Source organism: Podarcis melisellensis (assembly GCF_964234715.1).
Source record: "Podarcis melisellensis genome assembly, chromosome: 2".
Classification (NCBI taxonomy): domain Eukaryota; kingdom Metazoa; phylum Chordata; class Lepidosauria; order Squamata; family Lacertidae; genus Podarcis; species Podarcis melisellensis.
In genome coordinates this window covers 51,052,547-51,072,459 of record NC_138529.1, presented here as the reverse complement: position 1 = coordinate 51,072,459, position 19,913 = coordinate 51,052,547, and the positions used below count along the sequence as shown (strand labels likewise).

At 43.9% G+C, this 19,913-nt stretch overlaps 1 protein-coding gene across 2 annotated transcripts in view; it reads right to left on the bottom strand.

Annotated features, from left to right (window-relative positions):
- Positions 1 to 15,307, bottom strand: part of NSG2 (neuronal vesicle trafficking associated 2) — a 51,665-nt gene extending 36,358 nt beyond the window's left edge. Inside the window, exons 1-2 of one of the 2 annotated variants that reach the window (XM_081900140.1) lie at positions 15,054 to 15,307; positions 14,126 to 14,276 (exon numbers count right to left, since the gene is read on the bottom strand). In XM_081900140.1, coding sequence (XP_081756266.1) covers positions 14,126 to 14,254 — 129 coding nt within the window. In that variant the 5' untranslated portion in view covers positions 14,255 to 14,276; positions 15,054 to 15,307. Of the gene's footprint in view, positions 1 to 14,125; positions 14,277 to 14,502; positions 14,826 to 15,053 lie in introns of those variants that run through there. The other variant, XM_081900141.1, reaches the window with a different exon arrangement.
- Between the last annotated feature and the right edge of the window lie 4,606 nt (positions 15,308 to 19,913).

Genomic DNA, 19,913 nt, shown 5'->3' with positions numbered 1-19,913 from the left:
TCCTCCATCTGGAATAAAGAAACAAGAGACTCTCTTTGCTGCTGCCATGCTGTCCCCATCTTTACTACTTTGGGCTGAAAAGAAGTACACAAACAAACCAACGTCATCTTTCATTTCACCTTTAAATCCTTCATATATCCTATCCACAACAATGGCCATCACATATCATCTTCCAGCGCGTACCTTGACCCTCTTCTGCCTAGTTTTTGCCATTCTCACTCGCTAGTTGTTTCCAGTGACTTTCCTCTAACCAAACTGAGTGGCTTCTCCTTATGTTCTCAGATGTCTGTGTCTTCCTCTTCATATGTTCCTAGTGTGACATCTGAAGGTGAAACTCCTGCATCTCCTATCCGATGTGAGCACAACTCATACCGCATGGGAGACGCATGAGGTCCCACGTGACATACTGCACCAGAAGCTCAAGAAGCAGGAAATCCCTGATTCTGAGTAACATTTTGAAGTTCTGAGAATATTTCACATGGTATGCAAAGAAATTTCTAGAGATTTCTTTTTAGATATTCCATCAATGTCACCAGTTGAAGAAGGTCAAAACAGGACGGTTTTCCTCAACCAATCCCTCCCTTCTCCATGAATAAGACAGTCATCTATCTACCATTTGAGTCAAACAACCTGAGATTCATCAATGAATGACCTCCCACCTTCCTTCTCCCATGTCCATTCAGTCACCAAATTTGTAGTTTCAAGCATCTCCAATAGCTACACTTCTCTTTTACTGATGGCCAATAAAGCCTGTGTCCAAGCTGTGGTTGCCTACCAAACCTCCTGGGGTATCTTCCTAACTGTCCTTCCCTCCTGCCAAATATCTCTACTCCAGTTTGGTTCAGAAAGTCACTATTAGGCTTTTTTCTCCAGTTACTATGACCATGTCATTCAACTCCTTAAGTCTTTTCACTGTCTTTTTGTAACACTTGACATGAAAGTTTGAGTCCTATAGCATTCCCCTTCCCAAGCCCTTGCTATGGGCTGAACTATACATTCAAGAGTGTCACACGGTACTGCCCCTCCGGAGACGACATCACTTCACACAGCGTGTTTGAAATGCTTTCCTACATCAAGCTGTTCTTGCCTGTAGAAAGACTTGACCCTTGGCATGTGAGCTTTTCACAGGCAGTATGTTTTTGTAAGAAGAGAGCATTCAAATTTATAGTAGTAGACTATCTGCAGTCTGAATCAGCATTGTGGGTCCGCTCTGCATCCCTTTTCCCACTTCTTTTTACACCCCTTCTCTCAGGCCAGCCCTATAATTAGACAGAGTGAGACAGGCATCTCAAACAACCAATCTGGGGTGTCATGAAAGAGCAGCAAATAATGTTGCTAATTTATTTTTATTGTCCGTAAGTATGAGTGGTACTTGTTGGATGCCAGAATGGTGTCCTTCTATCGAGGCTCCATAGAGAGCATTCTCACATACTGTATTTGTGCTTGGTTCTCCAGTTGTACAGCTAGGGAGAGGAAGGTGCTCCAGAAGGTCATAACCACAGCCCAAAGGATTATTGGTCATCCTCTCCCATCTTTGGAAGAACTGTACGGTTCCCGTTGTCTTAGGAAAGCAAACAACATCCTGCAGGATTCATCTCACCCGGGATACAGTCTGTTTGCACTACTGCCTTCTGGCAGGAGATATAGAAACATCAAGTCAAGGACAAATAGACTGAAAAATAGTTTCTATCCAAGAGCTGTGGCCTTTTTGAATGCTGTAACTCGATAGTGTGACCTGGGAGTTTGATGGGTGTGGGTGTGGGTGTGGCTGGAATGTGGTTTGTTTGGTTGTTGTTGTTGTTTTGCTTTTGTTGTTTTTTAAGGGATGGCATCCAATTTCGTTGCACTTGTGCAATGTTGCACTTGTGTAATGACAATAAAGAATCTATCTATCTATCTATCTATATTGGCTGACATTGGGTCCTAGGTATCTAAACTTGAGGGAGTGGGGGCTTTTCCACTTCAGGCAACAAAATATGTTGGGGTGGCCCTGCCTTTCTCAGTCACCCCTCTGCTCTCAATGTCATTTCTCTGATCCCCTGAGTCTCCATGCCATCTGCCAGGCTGCACTTCCTCTGCCTAGAACAGCCTCTTCTTCTCTCTCCATCAGGCTTGATCTCTTTTGCTCACTCTCCTTTTTCTCTTCCATGTTATTTCTCTAGAAACCCACTTCTCTAACAACAAATCCCTCCCTGGATTATCCTAGCCTTATCTTGCCTGCCTTCTCTTTGCCATGTGATGTTCCCTGACCTTGATCTCTCCTTCAGTCTTCTCCACCCAATGCAGATGTGCTTACTAGGCAGAGACAGTGGACATTTCCATGTTATGAAGAGCCCATCAATGCTTGGTGCTATGTTGACATCTAGAATATCTAGATGACACTACTTTATAAATCTCTGCAGAGAAGCTGCCACTCCCTAGCTTTCATCCCTTCCATTTCTCATACTGAAGTAATTCACTTACCCACCCCCAAAAATAAAATAATTCAAAGCCCTTTTATTAATGCATTTCCTCGGCGGCAGGAAGCAACGGGAGTTTCTTATCCCTCTGATAATGCATGATGTCTGGAAAAACTGAGTGTGTGCTGAATTCTTCACAACGCCCAGTCCCACATGGAACTCATGAAGGGGTAGTTACAAAAAAAAGGCCTTATGATGGGAGAAAAGTGAGTCCATGAATCAATCCTCCATCTGAGCCAGAGCCAGATTTATTGAGGCACACAGCACAAACATCCCCTGACCATCATGCCCTCATGGATTCATGTACATACTCAGCTTATATAGAAAGCAGCGTTCTAGTGACTCTGTCTGTTGGTCCACCCAGATCTGAACAGTTGGCTGGCAGCAGCTCTCTGGGGTTTCAGAAAAGGCTATTTCCCAGCCCTACCCAAAGATGCTGAGGATTGAACCAAGGACCTTCTGCCTGCAAGGCAAGTGCTCTACCACCGAGCTACAACTCTTCCCAAGAACAGCTGTCATTATATGTAAATTTTAAAGGCAATCTATTTACTTCCACAGCTCATCTTTATGAACCACATACGTTTATTAAAACCACAGAAAGTAAACCCATCAGGACTGGCGATGGGAAGATGGACTGACGTTTTGAACAACAGTGGAAAGGTCTCCCTTGGGAGGCTGTGGACTCTCCTTCCTTGGAGGTTTTTAAGCAGAGGCTGGATGGCCCTCTGTCATGGATGCTTCAGTCGAGATTCCTGCATTGCAGAGGGCTGGACTGGATGACCCTCAGGGTCCCTTCCAACTCTACGATTCTATGAAGGCAAACTGGAAACTTTGGCTCCAACCAATATATAGAAATCAGCAAAAACAAATGCAAACACAGACTGTGAGAGAACCGGTGTGGATGGGTAAGCATGAATTAAGCTTTCCACCACAAACCGGGGATAACACAACAAAATAGCTTTTCGTGTTGTTATTTTTTGGGGGGAGAGAAGGATCCTATTGGACAAAAAACTGAACTGTTGCTGCCAGTAAGAAAAATACTGTTATCAGAACACATTATCAGAAATGCATCCCCTCTGAGATAGGGGAAGTAATACCATTTCATGATGTTATATGTTTGCTATCTCTTAAGTCAAGCATCGACAATCCGCAAACACTGAAAAGCTCATAGAATAAACAACTTTGATCTAACCATGAGGTAAAAGGGTATTTTGACACATGACCTGAATATGTACTGGGGGACTATGGTTTCAAAATGTACATCCCATTGAAAGCTATGGCATGTGGGGAGTAAGCATGCATGCCCAATGCCCAATCAGATGTATATTATGATGCACAGCTCGTTCACACCCACAGATCATAATGCAAGATGTGGCAGTCAGTCAGATGCTTGCTCCACACATGGATCTCCTTGGCAGGATGGAGGCATCATTTTGTTCTCTCTGTTGCCAGGGACAAAATGCAATGGGTTTAAACTGCAGGGAAATGTCTTCCTAACTATAAGCATGATCCAGCAAAGTTTTCAACAGGAGAAAGTTAAGCACACACTCATGTATCCATTGCTCATGGCCCATGACTGCAGTGTGCGACTGCAGTGTGCAACACACCAAGAAGTTCAGTTTAAAATGAAAGTAGTGGATTGACAGAGACTGAACTACACACAAGACTACAACCGATATCAGCAATTGGCTAGTGCCTACAGAAGCTGCAGTCTTAACGGCTGGAGGAGGCTTATTTCAGAAAAAGACAACTCGTTATTTTCCAGACACTGCATCTTCAGGTCTAGCAGGGTTTGCCTCATTGCAGGGGATGGAGCAAGCCACGATCCCCGAATTATCGTGAGTTGCAGAAGCCTCAGAATAATCCAACCCTTTGGGCATGGGACACAAATTATATTACAGCAGCACTAGAAAGAGCCCGTGGACATATAGAAACTCCTTATAAGCAGCTTAGTATTGCAGCAAATAGAAGTGAGACCTAATATGTGACTTCAGATACTGTGGTCTTCTTTGGACCTAATTCCATGCTGCTTTTTTAAACTCTGCAAACTCTCTATTAAGTAGAATGCTATGTGTCTGCTGCATCTGGTTTTTGATGAACAAGCAAAGAATCATAGAGTTGGAAGGGACCCAAGGGTCATCTAGTCCAACCCCCTCCAATGCAGGAATCTCAACTAAAGCATCCATGACAGACGGCCATCCAACCTCTGCTTAAAAACCTCCAAGGAAGGAGAGCCCACCACCTCCTGTGAGAGTCTATTCCACTGTCAAACAGCTCTGACTGTCAGAAGGTTCCTTTTGATGTTTCAGCGGAATCTCCTTTCTTGTAACATGAAGCCATTGGTTTGGGTCCTACCCTCTGGAACAGGAGAAAACAAGCTTGCTCTATCTTCCATGAGATGGTCCTTAAGCTATTTGAAAATGGCTATCATATCTCCTCTCAGCCGCTTTTTTTACAGGCTAAACATACCCAGCCTCAGGATGGGACACACCTAATGAGCCCCATCAGCAAAAGCCCTGCACCAGGACCTCCACCTGCACAATGGGGCTTCCCTACACTGCACCCCTTCTGCACCCCTGGAATTGGCTCTGAGGGGATTGGAAGAACCTCCAGCACAGCCAAAAGCTGAAATGCTTGCACAGGCAGAACATCTCCTTAGTGGAATGCTGAATTATTCCCTTACGGTTTTACTGAAAGACATTTGTCCTTCAAGGGAAGGGAGACTAATACAGAAGTAGTCCTACCCACATCATTAGTCCCAAAATAGCTTCATAGCCCCTGCTTTGCACGCAGAAGATCCCCAGTTCAATCCCTGGCATCTCCAGGTAGGACTGGGAGATGTCATTGTCTGAAAGCCTGCCAGACAGTATAGACAATACTGAGCTGAATGGACCAATAGTCTGATTCCGTACAAGGCAATTCTTATGTAGGTCTGAGTGACAGAACATATGAGTTGTTTTCAAAATGGCTCTGTTACTATTCCTAGAGAGTCTCAGGCCTGATCTAAATGCACAAGAGGATGAGGTAGTGGAGTCCTGAGAGGATGGACCATATTCCTTTCAGACTGCTAGTGGAGCTGAAGTCAAGGCTTTGAATCCCGCAAGTAGATAAACACAGAAAGGAGGTGCCTATGCTAGACTCTCTCTCCCTAATATGCTATGTGCAGGGAAGAGGATGGGTGCATGTGTTTGATGTCAGGGAAGTATTACAAAATTGCACCACCCTTTTGCAGCCGGAAGTGGTACAGTCCACTCTGTCATCTCAGCAACCCAACAAGTCCTTCTGCTGCATATCTAAAGCTGGCCGCAGACAATCCCATCACCTCTAGTGTGAAGCTCTTGGTATGAAAAGGCATTGCCTCACGCAATACTTCAATTTCTAAATCCACAGTTCCATATTCTGAAACATGACTCCATGCTTTGTATGCTGCGGGGAGGATCTCCATTTTTAAAAGAAAACGTTTTCTGTCTGCATAGCAATGTACAGACAGCACCGCAGAGTCAGATGAAGCACCTATTGGTCCATCAATTCCCTAACACAGTGTCAGGGAACTGGATACGGCTAGTGGGCTGGTTCCTTGTCTCCCCCACACACCATAGGGCCACCCACTTGTCATTCACCTGCCATCACTATAACATCAAGTGAGCCGTTTTTGCCTGCGCCCACAATCGGCTGTTAGAGTCTGACAGGAAGTGCTGACAGACATAAGAATACAGGGATAGAGGAACCACAGGAGGACACTCTGATAGGATTTTCTAACATGCAGAGATACTTTAAGCACAAGAATGTCCACCCCTGCTAACTATTCCTCTTTCCTATGGATTTATTCAGACTCCCCCCCCCCCGCTCCAGTTTGCTATAGGCTGCACCCTGGGGGAATAAGCTATACATGCTATGCATGCTATTAACCTGTGTGGGAGTATTTTTGTTGTGTATTATTAGCACTGGCCCTCTAATGCTTGTATTGTGAAAGAGGAAACTGCTGGTTTCTATTCACTATTATCCCCCAGTATGTCAGTATTTCTCATTTTTATTATCTCCTCTATAAACTGGATGGCTCTAGGTCAGGGATGAGGAAACTCTGTCCCTCCAGATGTTGTTGGGCTCCAACTCCCATTAGCCATAGCCAGCAGGGCCAATGGTCAGATATGATGGGATTTGTAGTCCAGTATCTGTAGCACACCAGGGTCCCCCATTCCTACTTCATGTTAAAGATACTTGGGTACCTTAGCAGTTTATAGCAGAAGCATCTTTTGATTATTTTAATGTCATTCCCCCCCCCCCCAGTTGTTCCTAACAGCTTGTTCAGGTTTCTGGCGACTACAACACATTGAGCTATCACATTCAGTGAGTTAATAAAGGTTTCTTTTTGAGGGGTAGCAGCTCATGTATAAGCAGTCATCATTGATATGTAACTAGGATACCGGTTTTCTTTTTCTTTTTTTCACAAGTTACGTCTTTGTGTACTTTTTAGCACTGGCATTATTGGCCATTTTGAGGCCTACTCTTCCATTAACTGCAATCCTGAAGTACCCATACTATCGGGAGCATGTGCTAGGGTTGGGGCAGGGGATGGAATGGAGCCCTCTCCATTAGGTTGGAATGAATCCAACCTAATTAACATCTCACCTGGCCCTCAGAGAAAGCAATTTCTTGCTTTCAAGGGAAGCAAGCACACATCTATTTCTCATAATAAGTATGCATGTGCCTCTGGCTGCTATTATGAATAAGTTTGCCAACTCAGTATATAGAGCTGAATGCCTCTGGGCACAAACAAAATATTTCCCCCATAGGGAACAATGTGTGTGTGTGTGTGTGTGTGTGTGTGTGTGTGTACACACACAAGGAGAGCAACGTTCCTCTGAACATGAACAGAATGTTGCTCCATTGTGAAGGAACACCAGAAGGAATACAGCAGGGCACTAAGGAGATTGTTCCATCAGTACAAGCATTTCATTTTCCCAGATGGAATTATCTCTCCTCTCCCCCTCCCATGCACTCTTCTGAGGGTTCCCTTGATACACACACCCCAAAGCCAATTGGGGGGCAGGGGGCACGTGAGACAAAGAGAAGAGGCAAAAAAGCCCTAGTGCACTAGGAAAAGATTTATGCTGGTGGATCTCATTAGATGAATCCAGCCCCAGGTTCTATTGAAAATGAAATGAAGTGCTGAATACCTCCAGGCATGTGCAGAGAGCCTTCCTAATGTGACAGAAAGCAATATGAAACCTAAAGTCTATATGGGGTGTAGTGCATTTGAACCTGTAGAGAACACCACCAGAATGGCACTATCCTTTTGAATAAAACATAATAATAATATTCCTATATCTTAAATAAACAGGGGAAATAAAAAGCAATACTTTGAAGTCAAAGTGCAGGTTCCTCGTCTCCTAGGAGGACATCAAAGGAGGACCTGGTGCCATGTGCTGCATGTTCCACCAGTCACAGAGCCACACTGAGTACACTGTGCACCTTCTCCTTCAGACCAACTCCAGTTGAATGGAAATATCTGAGCACACATGCTGTCTTCAAAGTGGTCATTTGCTGTTGGCTAGTTCATCTGGCTCTCTGAGGGAAGCGAGGGAAAGGAGCCCTTGCTCCCCTCCTTACACCTTGCCCTTTCCCTCTGGCATGTGGTATGGACTGGGCCCAGAGGAGGGAGGCAAGCAAGTGAATGGGTGCCACCGCAGCAGCAGGGGTGAAGATAAGGAGCTGGGGGAACTCAGGGAATGGGGCCCAATGAGTAAGAGCCCATTGCCTATCCATCAAAACCTGGAACTGAACACTGGTAGATCTACGAAGCTTTTGAGGGCAGGCCCATTTGTTCTGCTCTCCAATCTGTCATGCATTTACCCATGCTCCACTGTGACCCACCAGTGTCAGAAAACTGCTTGCACAGGTCTGCCTGTGTATGTTGCAAATCACCTGAGAATTGGTCATTTATCATCACAATGTATTGACATTTAAGGCCACCAAAGCAAAGGACACACAACCGGAACACAAAATTCATGGAGCACTGCTTTCATTAATTCTCCATTAAAAACAAAGCTCTGGTGGACTCAGTTGTTGGCAACTTTCCCTATGATTTATTTCATTTCAATCCCAACTTTTCCTCCAATGAGTTTTGGGTGGCATACATAGTTCCCCCCTCCCCCCACTTTATCCTGCCAATGGCCACATGAAGCAGGTTAGGTTAAGAGATGACAGTCCTAAGATCATCCAGGAAGTTTTGTGATTGAGTTGGGATTTGAACACTGGTCTCCCAGGTCCCAACAATTGAACCACTAGACCGGTGTTTTGGGTCTCCAGCTGTTTTGGGACCACAACTCCCAACATCTCTAACTAGAAAGCCCAGTAGTCAGGGATGATGGGAACTGTAGTCCAAAAACAGCTGGAGACCCATTTGGGAAACCCTTCACTAGACTGATACTTAGTACTTCCCACCAGGTTGGCAAAGCTGCTTTCTGGCTGAATCAGCTGCAGAAAACTCAATTGTGCAGACAAGCCCAGATGCTAATGGGTAGTGACTTCAACCCTGCTTTCTGCTGAGATCAGCTGCGTCTCTACCACCTGCCCTGCATCTGACAATCATATATGACACCAGGTGTGGGGCAAGTGGGCATGGTTTGGGTTAATCAGCCTCACAATCTGAACTGGGGACTATGTCAAGCCAAATTTGGCCCACAGACTGGAGGTTTCCCACACCTGCATTAACCCATAAATAAGCCTAGCAGAAAAATCCATAAACAAACCCACTAGATAACAGCCTCTAACAAACGGTATCAACTGGCTCTGGCTCTGCAACAAAATCCTTGAAGTTGTTTAAATGCCTTTTGGATTGTCACAATTTCACTGGGAGAGCTAAAGAAGGATGCAGTAAAAATCCCCATTAAGACAAGGTGAAAAATGGATTCATCAGCTAAAATCCACATTCAGAAATGCCATGGGGATAATGCTCAACCCAATTTATTGCACACATTTACAATAGGCTAGTAGCCTGGGAGAACACTGGGTTTCTAAGAAAGAAAAGCTTACGAAGCACATCGTCAGGATAGATAGCGAGATTATGAAACCTCAACAAGTGCTTTAACAGCACATTCTAAGAGCACAAGTCTACTCAGAAGTAAACCCCATTGAGTTCAAAAGTGCTTACTCCCAGGAAAGCCAATATAGAACTGAAACTTTAAAGTGCCATTTTAAGGAGGCTGTTTGGGAAGATTGAAAAGAGAAAACACTTATCACTGGGGAAACAAAAGCAAAAACCCTGCAACCCAAACAAACCACTGCCTTTCTCTCATTCACCAGCACCTCCTTTTCTTTTCTCACATTCATGCACACATTTTCTCTTCTCTACTCCTTCTGTGGCTGCCACATTTTTGTTCACATCTTCATGTGCAAATGCTCACAAAATGTCCACCGAAGGCTGCTGCTCAGTGACACACGTAGGAGAAAGAAGCGCTCAGCACACAGCTTAGAAAAGGGAGGCCTTGGTGAGAGAGGCCCCACCCCACCTTGGCTTGCACACAGAGCTCCTTCAAAAATACAAACATTCTGCATCAGCCACTACTATCCTTTGTGCAAATTAAGCAAACATACACATCTCCGCTTTACTATTATTATGATTTAACATATTCTGCACTTGAAACCCAGGTTATCTAAAAAGTACAGAATGATATGTCAGAACAAGAGGGATGGATTTTGGAAAACAGATGAATTATGAGTTCTGCAGAACAGGAGCGTGGTTACAGGAACAGAGGCAAGAACATAAGACTAGGATCAGGTCCAAGAATTAGCCCATCTGGTCCTGCTGGGACTAGGAATGGCTCCTCAGGGTCTTGGGAGAAGGGTTTTCCCACCACTGGTCCTGAGAGATGGCACACACTGAACTTGGAACCTTCTGCATCCCAAGCAGATGTGCACTACCCCTGAGCAAAATTTCTTGTAAGAGTTTTCTGAGGGAAATATGCCCCCAACCACATGCATACAATTTTGCCACACACAAATAGCATGGAGAATTTGGAAAGGCCATTGTAGTTCAGCTACAGCAAAACCCTCATGGGCATCAACAGGTTGCTGGAGGACATGCTGATTTTCTAGTTGGGGAAAATTTCCTTCCTTACTTAACCTCTTCTCAAACAAAGCCTCATTTAATTAATAGGAACTTCTTAAGGATCTGTCTCCTGGGCAACTGATACCAATCCACACTCAATATAAAACAAACCAGTGTGCTTCCAATCAGCTCCAGAGTTCCCATAGATAAAAGCTACACTTAGCTAAGTCTATCTCACCTACTAACATGTTTCCAACACTGACCAATTTCAGATCTATCAAAAGAAAAGGAAACAATTAGAATATACAGTGGTGATTCCATCATCATTTTATTCAGTTACTATTCTTTGGCTACTCACCATTCAAGTGCCTATGTTCAATTTAATCCATTTTAAGTAAGTTATAGTGTGGGCCAGAGCATCCCACAACATAATTTGAAATACTCAGTATTTTTAAGAGCTGACCTCTTACTTATAGCTCCTACATATGAAACCTCTGTCAACTGGCTGTAAGAAATATTTACTTATTAACTACACATCCATGGAAGGGTTGGCATGAGAATAGCACATTTATTCTCAGAAGTCACATTGAGTGGGGAACCAGACAACGGATCCATACTGTTAAAATGATTTTTCAGTAGTATTCTTCTTCAGTACTTCAGTACAACAGTATTCTTTTTCAGTATAAAAAAATTCAGTGGCCTGGCTGCACATAATGGAAAGTTTTCTTGTATTTTCAAGCAGAAACACCTGCTAATTTGTTTAAAATAATAAAATGTGATACATCTAACACCTTGTTTTGCCTTGTGCTGTCACAAAAGGAGAGAAAGTCTTTTTCACTAAAAGCTTCTTAGTTGTTTGATATGAAAATTTAAAGTATAACAACAACGTAATGCTGGCTGTTATTAGCATCATCATCATGACTGTTCATTATTATTCACTCCTCAGTCAAAAGCTCCACATGTGCTCAAAGATGCATGTGGAGCTTGAAGGTAATTTAAGTTCTCTTTCCATCCTACTAGGTGGGCCAGCTTCAAGTGTGATCTTTTTTTGCTGTCCACCTTGCCAATCAAATAAAAGGTGAGCTACCCTTACATGAGTGATGCGTTCAGGACCGGAAGAAATTGTTGGAATGAGACAAAAGGGGTTTGGAAAGTAATGATAAAACAATTGCTTTATCTGAGACATTAGTCGGGTTTCCAAAAGAGCCTTCCACACTATTTAGCTTGCTGGTTCCTCAACAGATACTGAGTCCTCACACCATAAGGATTTAGTTGCACTGTGGTGTGCGTCTCCCTCGAACAGCATCCCCCATCCCAAACCTCCTGGTTCTGCATCACAAAACCATGAGATCCTTCTCACTCCTCCAAAAAGCATCACCACCACAACAGCAACAACCAGGATGTTATGCCTTACACGCCCTAGAGGCCAAATTAATCTGACCCACCCATGAGGCAGCAAATGTTAAATGAAGACTCTGATTCAGCTCTCGACTCACACTGTCATCAATCACACAGCTGAGCTGCAGCATTATGAAGGTGGTCAGTGTGAACCCAGCAGTTGCTTGTGCAACAACTTATTTTAGCCTAGCTCCCCAGACTCTACTTAAGCTGCTGTCGTCCATGCTGACCTTGCAGCTTTCTGGCCCCCTGTGTATACCTGCTTAAGCGCTTGCCTGCCAGATCTTGGGGCTGCACAACCTACAACAGGCTGCAGTTCTGAGATCTGGTTCATCCACTTGGTCCACGAGCTTTTGCCTAAATAGAGCCAGGCCAGCAGTAGTTGCCTCCTCTTCCCATTTTGAGATATGGAGTGATGAGGGTGATAAAATGATTTGCTAATGCTACTCACTGGACCTTGAAGCCCCAGGCAAAACATGCTTTTTGGTGAACCAACCATTTAGGTTCATGCAAAACTACAGCAAATTGATTTCATAGGCAAGGGTTTTATTCATATCATATATCTGAAGAGGTCAGGGAGACAGTCCACTGCGTGCCCCTGATGAAGCAGACAGGCTCTTGCCTACATGCTACAACTGATGTGTCAGTCACTAGGCTACTCCTGTGGAATTCAGAGGAACTGTTTTCATTTAGAAAAGGAAAGAATGGGGGAGGGGCAGATTTGCATTTCCACATTTTTATTTTATTTTTGTTGAAATGTTTAATCTACTTGGCAAAATGTGTGCCTTGGATTTGGGAGGTAGAGGACGGAGAAAGAATTGCAGTCTTATTTTGCAGTGACAACAGGAAAGGAACAACTCCCCAAAACTAGCACTTAGGAAGCAACCCTCTTCCTTATTTTTTGAAAAATATAAGAAAATAAAAGAAATATCCAATTCTAAACCCCAATGTCAGACCTGCTTCCAGAAGTTTAACACCACACTACAAACACTCATCTTGCAAACTGTGTGTTCTTAGCTTCTGAGAAATCAGTTTGGATTCTACCTTCTTGCAACCAAAATTGTGGGTGCTCAGGTTGTCTTCATCGCTCCTTGCTTATACCAAACTCAGTCCTCCCTCAGTTACCATAGCATAGTCCCAGGTTGCATTAACGGAGTTCCTCTATATTGTTATAATGATTCACTAGGCATATTACAGTCTTTTACCACAAGTCTGATTTTACTGAAGTAATCGAGCCCAGGCTCTTGCACCTTTCCCCTTTTCTATTTGCCAACAGATATATTAGCATTACATCACCCATATCAACATGTTTTTCTGAACATTTATGACATGTGCAATTTGAGAATCAAATGTATTTACTCTGTCGTTACTCCATGAGGGCAACACCTTCTTTGTATTGTATATACTTCATTAAAATACTAAGACGCAGCACTGCAGTGGCTCTCTTTTTCCAATAAGGATTAATGCTACATAGATGCTCTGGGCACATAGTATTATGGTGAGATGTGTTGATGGCATTGCATTATCTCTCCAAATACAGTACAGTTGGGAGTTAACAATGTGTATGGAATACAAAACAGGCTATATAAAGATAACAGGTCGATGCAAAGCTAATCAATGATGCCCACTTTTCAGCATGCCAGTCGAAAGCTACGAGGTTTGATTATGAGTTTCACAAAAGCGATCACTTCCCAGAAGCCCATTTATGGGGGAGGGAGGAGATGAAGGCACTGAACGACCCTCTGCATTATTTTACCTGCTCATCTATAGAAGGTTAGTGTAATATTGAATAACCAGTATGGATTACAGATATTAACTACACTCTTGAGAATTGTAAAATAAAACACCCCAAATCATCACAATCTCAGAACAGGCACAGAACACAATGATTTATAAAATCATTTTAGCGAATCAGACGCAGCTTTATTTATTCCCCCACTAAATTTGAGTGAATAATCTGTTGAACAGACTCTGCCATTTTGCAGACTTCAGTCATGAACCATTTCCCAGGTTTGGTGGTGTGTCTGCTGGGCTTTAAATCTCTCTCACACACACACAAACACACAGGAAACAGTCAATCCCTTTTTATAAGGTAGCATTTAATTGGAACCATAGCTGTGCTTTAAAAGAAAAAAAAACGCTTCCAAGGGACAACAGAACAAACTAGTGGGAAGACAGTGTCGCCTGCTCCTGTTTTGTTCTGTTCTGTTCCATTTACCTTTTCCGGAGCTGGGAACTGCAAATGATTTACTTCCAAGGGTGTTATCAATGGAACCGTCTGAAAGCCATCCTCATTGGACGGCTGCTGCTTGTTCTTGTCATTCAAATTGCTCCCAAGTTTCACCATCCTTAGACCTCACTTTCCAGACCTAAAAACATAGAGACGACTAGCGTTAAGAGGGAGGGAGAAAACTGGAAATTAAGGAAGAGAGATGTTGCTTTGCCTTGCTTCCATCAACCTTGCCTATCACCCTTTCCTTTCCATTTGAATGTCTCTGCTAGCTCACTGGGGGAAGTTACTGGTGGGTGCGGGGGAAGCATCTCACATTTGGTAGCAATCTCTGGGCACCATTTAAAACAACAGAACATCATTACCAAGCATGCTTCTTGAGCCACCTTCCAAGAGACTCCAGATCAAGCCTCCCCTTGCTTAGATCCAAACATAATAAGCAAAGCCATAAATCACGATCATGTCAGATGAGCGAACCCCGCCTTGCTGCTTTGTTAGAAATCCAAGGAAACCAGGAGACTTGCACAAGGAAAGGGTGGTTCTGGCCTGGGGCTTTTGTGTGTGCGTGTGCGTGTTGCACTGTGCCTTGTTGTTTTAATCACGACTGCTGCATTAACCCCTTGGGGTGTGGTGTTTAATCAGAATCATTATTTTAGCCACCCCCCTGTTCTGAGCCTGCCGTTCGAGGATGGACACGCTTGCGTCTGGGGCTGCATTTTTAACAGGAAGGGAATCGGAAAGCCCTCGTTTTCTCCGGAGAGCTGATAAATCTGCGCCAGGAGTGCTGGGCAGGAGAGGCACAAGCGAACGGGCGCTTCACCAGCAGAAGGAGCGAGCCAAACGCCCACGCAAGACCCCCAGCCCAGCCCAGCCCACCCACCTCGGAGCCCGCCAGTCTCCCGCGCTGGCTACTTACTGCAGGGCACACCGCGCTCTCAGAAGGAGGCTCTGTCCGGATTGCGCAAAAGGGCTGGCTCTGCTCTCCCCCCGCGCTCTCGACTAGGTGGTGCTGAACGGACAGCGCTTCGCTCCTCAGCCCGGCTGCTTGCAAATGCTACTGAAGGCGAAGCTGGGACCGAGTGCGCAAGAGAAAGGAGCTCGAGCCTGCGGGAACGCAAACGCTCGCAAGCTGGGGCGGCGGCTTCTAGGCGGGATCTGGCGCCACCTGCCGCCTGCAGAGCGGAGCCGCAAGAGCTCGCCCAGAAAGCGAGGCATTTACCCACCGCGACGCCTACAGGCAGCTCGGAGAAACCCGCGGCTGGATTTCTGGCCCGGCATCGCATGCGCGTCTCCAACAAGTGGGCGGGCATCGTCGTCTGCCTGGTATGATGTCATTTGCAAACGGGCACGGCTCCGGCGTTAGACAGGGCGAAGTGCAATATCTGTGGCTTTAGCAGGACGAGCCTTGTCGGCAAAGAACCTTAGGCAGGAAGAGAGCATTGTCCTTGGCGGATTAATGGAACGGGGAAGAGGAGGGATGGCTTGTGATTTTGCTGATCATGAGCAATAGGCGAACTAGAGGCAAACCTCGAGATATAAAAAGCAAAAGCCACTGGGAACCAGTGGGTAAATCTGAAGAAATACGTTTAGCCTTCGAAAGAGTATGCTGGCGGGAAGGGGACAAGGGGCTAGTTGCAACACAATGCACAATGTACGTGTTGATTCAAACCAGGTTTTCAGATTCCTGCATTGCAGGGAGTTGGACTTGATGACCCTTGGAGTTCCTTCTAATTCTGGGGACTTGCTTCCAAGTGAACGTGCTCAGACTATCAGATGAGGAAGAAGATAAGGGCTTCTTTTCAGTCTCCCAGTGGAAAAGTCAGTAATATATCCAGTACCACAGACATGAAGATGTCAAGGACTATATCTGCTCTGACTTTAATTGCTCTAGCCAGCTGTTCATCTGTCTTACTACCAGGCATTTCAGCCTAGCCCGAAGTACAGCTATGTTTAATCACTAAGCAACATGTTGACTAGTACAGTGACTTTCAGCCACTGGTCTGGACCCCTGTGTTGATTCCCAAATTCATTTCGTTGGAGAGGAAAATGTGGCAAAGGAGCCAATCCACTTTGCCATTTCTGGTGGGAAGTAATTTCAAATAAAAGAGAATTCCATAGTGCTGACAAAACTGATGCTGTTTTCACATTAAACACCAAACATCTTTGTACCTCTGCTGTGCTACTTGTACCATGAGTGAATGTTCTTGATGCAAGATAGAACAAAACAGCATGTACATTTTTGTCAGTGCATGCTTCATAATTGCATTTGTATGTTATAAAGGAAAAAAGGCAATTAAAGCTTGTTGTAAAAAATATAGTTTACCATCCCCTACTTAGAGCCTCTTCAGTTGCACATTACATTTTTAATAGCATGGTTAAGTGTGTGTGTTTTAATTAAAGTGCACACCTAACAATGCAAAGTGTGAATGTGGCAGGCAAGTGTAACATCATCCCAAGCTTGGATTAGTAATGGTTCTCTGGTGATCATACACTTGATGGAAAAACTGGATGGGAAAACTGGGTTGTTACATAGGAGCATGAAACACAAACATACACACCTCCATCCAGGCAAGCAAGCAGTGTTTTCATAGTATAAACACATTCTAGCTGGGTAAAAGTACTTGGGAAGGTGCAGAGCAGGACCAGTGAGTATGGTGCAAGCCACAGGGGTTAGACAGAGATGCCTGGAGGGTTACATTCAGCACCTAGGTCTAAGGTGCCTGGAGAGGAATAAAGGGGGTGAAAACACCGCTTAAGGTGAGCTGATTTATGTCTACTGATGGAAAATAACTTCAGAAGACAGGAGTGCCTGGCGTGCTCTGGTCCATGGGGTCACGAAAAGTCGGACACGACTAAACGACTAAACAACAACATTATGCTGAAGGTACAAGATCCAGATCTTTCAGACTGAACCCCACATCCAGAAACACACTGGAAGAGACATGACTCCCCAGTGGTCCTACCTTTGGTTCTCTGCCTGTTATGGACATTTGGAAATTAAGAAGCAAGAGGTGAGCAATGAGAGAAAGGAATGAGCAAAGCAAGAGGTGACAAAAGGACATGAGCCTGGCTCGTTCTCTTATTTTCATGATATCTGAAAGCATGTAAGAGGTAACAATGAGCAAAGATAAGACCAAGGTTGAATTTAATTATTTGTTGGACATCAGAGGAAGCATCTCTTGACTACTTATTGCAGGACAAAACCACCATTCCATCCAGCATGATGCCTGAATGCAACTCATGAGTTAAAAACATAACAAAAAAAGAATGCATTATTACTTGGAGGCCAGAGCCACACATGTAGCAACATCTAATTTTCATAATTTCAGAGGTGGTGGAAGACAAGACAATTCCAGAAGAAGAAGAAATAGTTTGGGCTTTTCTTATTAAGGCTGTAGAAACCCCTATAGCAATTTTAGAAGTTTTAAAGGTTGATTTTAGGGTTGAAAACCCTTCTCTTTGAAACTTGCCAAATCAATTATTTGCACATTTATGTGACGTAGCACTAATGAGTTGGTATAAACTGGATGCTTCGTGTTTAAAGCTGTCAGCCCTGCCCAAAGACTTAGAATGAATGAAATCTCAGTGGAGACACTATTAAGGCAGCAGAAGGCAAAGCAAGTTGGAAACAACAAATCAAAGCAAAACTTGAAGATGTTATCGCATATTAGATGTAATCTGACATATCTACCCACACAGGGACAAGACTTATTCCGCTAACAGAAAAACATGCCTGTGTTTTTAGTCTTTTAATAAGAGTTTCACAGTGCTTTTTTATCAGGCTAAACAAATCATAGTAGAATTGCTATTTTCACTATCACTTATGATGATCCCATATGCTTAAGGGTCTGGTCCACCCATTTCAGCTGCCCTTAGCCTTGGATCTCCAGCATCTCTAATATTTCTAAGCAAATGGGCAAAAAAACCAACAAAGTCATCTCTTCTGCCTGCTTTTTAAAGTCTGCAAATAGCACTGGTGACACATATATTACCTTGCTAATATTTATTTCCTTAACTTTCCCAGCCATGTTTGAAACATGAATAAGCAAGCATATTCACTCTCGTCTTGGACCCTAAATAACTCTTTTCCTTATCGCGCACATCACAGAAAATAAACCATTATTTAAATTGCACATTGTATATCTACAATGGCTACACATGTACATATGCCAGCAAAATCAGTAGCAGTTCAGCTGTGCTACATCTTGACAGAATTCTGCGGCTCTCTGTCCTCTCTGGAACTACTAATTATTGCATTCACAACTACAGTACTTTTTTCTGCTACACCACTATTCTAGGACTATGAGGATAGGGACACTTTGGCCTACAAGCTGGTGATTCCACATCCTTGTTCTACAAGACGGCTCAGTCTTGCTGTGGCTATAATGAGTTCCCATGCCAGCACTACTGCTTCAAAAAGGCATGTGATACTGGAAGGTAACTCTCCATAACAGGCTGGAGATACATGTAGTCACCAAAGCCATAAGCTAGGTGGTTATACTCACCACAGGCTTTGGCATGCACACAGTGTCTACCCACAGTTCACTGTATCAACTAGTACTAGTCAAACCATCGGTCCATCTTAATCAATATTGTCTACACCCAAGTGCCTGGGGGTTGAATACAGCTCTCGAGGTTTCCCTATCTGACCCTTGGGACTGCTTCTGTCCCCCTAGCCTCCCCAGGCCACACTGGCCACACTCCATGACCTCCTCAAGGGCTTTTGTCAGTCTGGAATGTGCCTTTGCAATGAGACAATGCTTCTTTCTTGGCTGGAGAATGGAGAGATGGGGGAAGCAGAAACCTCTGAGTTTTGCAGGGGTGAAATGCGGCCTATTGTATAAAAGTAAGAGTCATACCTATTGCTTTACTGGCTTCTGGCTCTGGCCCCATTCACCTTAGGCATGTGGTCTCTGGAAGGTTCCACATGAGGGAATGTACAAAGAGAGAGCACAAGGAACTGAGCCAGAAAATTTTCAAAAGGCAAAATAAACCTAAGATTTTAAAACACCATTCACTGTTACCATTTAAAATAAATACATGTATACTTCCTATGTCGTTGGCTTTCTGTATTAATCTCAAAGGCTGTTTTGCTCATTTGAGTACACTGAAGTATGACCCTCGGATTCTATTCGTTTGTACTTTAGTACTGTTTATACACCAGTCAACATTTTAAATCAAAATTTCACATAACTGACTTACTAACCCAGTTTCTACAATATATTTATCTTTTCTAAGGAATTGTTGGTAATTATCCCTGCTGGAACATTGATTATTTATTTATTTATTTATTTGTTCATTCCACCTATCCAGCTGTGTTCCCTAGGCAGTTCAGAGCATGTTAAAAACAATAAATCCCCATCATGAAAAACCAACCTTACAAAACATTTAAAACAGTATGAAAACAGCAGCTGGAAGTTTTGCACCAGCATAAGCCCATGTACAAGGACAATTCTAATTCAAGATCCAAAGTCTTTGGGGGGGTACAGTTAAAAGCGTATTAAAAGGCCTGTGAGACTTAACCTAGCACCCAAGAGAATAACATAGGCACCAGGAGAGCCCCTCTGGGAAGGGCATTCTGTAGACAGCATATCACCAACAAAAAGGCCAAATTCCTAATAACCACTCAAAATAGGTGGGGAAATTTGAAGCTTACTATGCGAATATTAAGACTTGGTGGGAACAATTGGTGGAAGATGGTCAATGAATTAATCAGGCGTCAAGTCACTTAGGGAGAAACACACACACACACACACACAAACCGATAAAGCACATG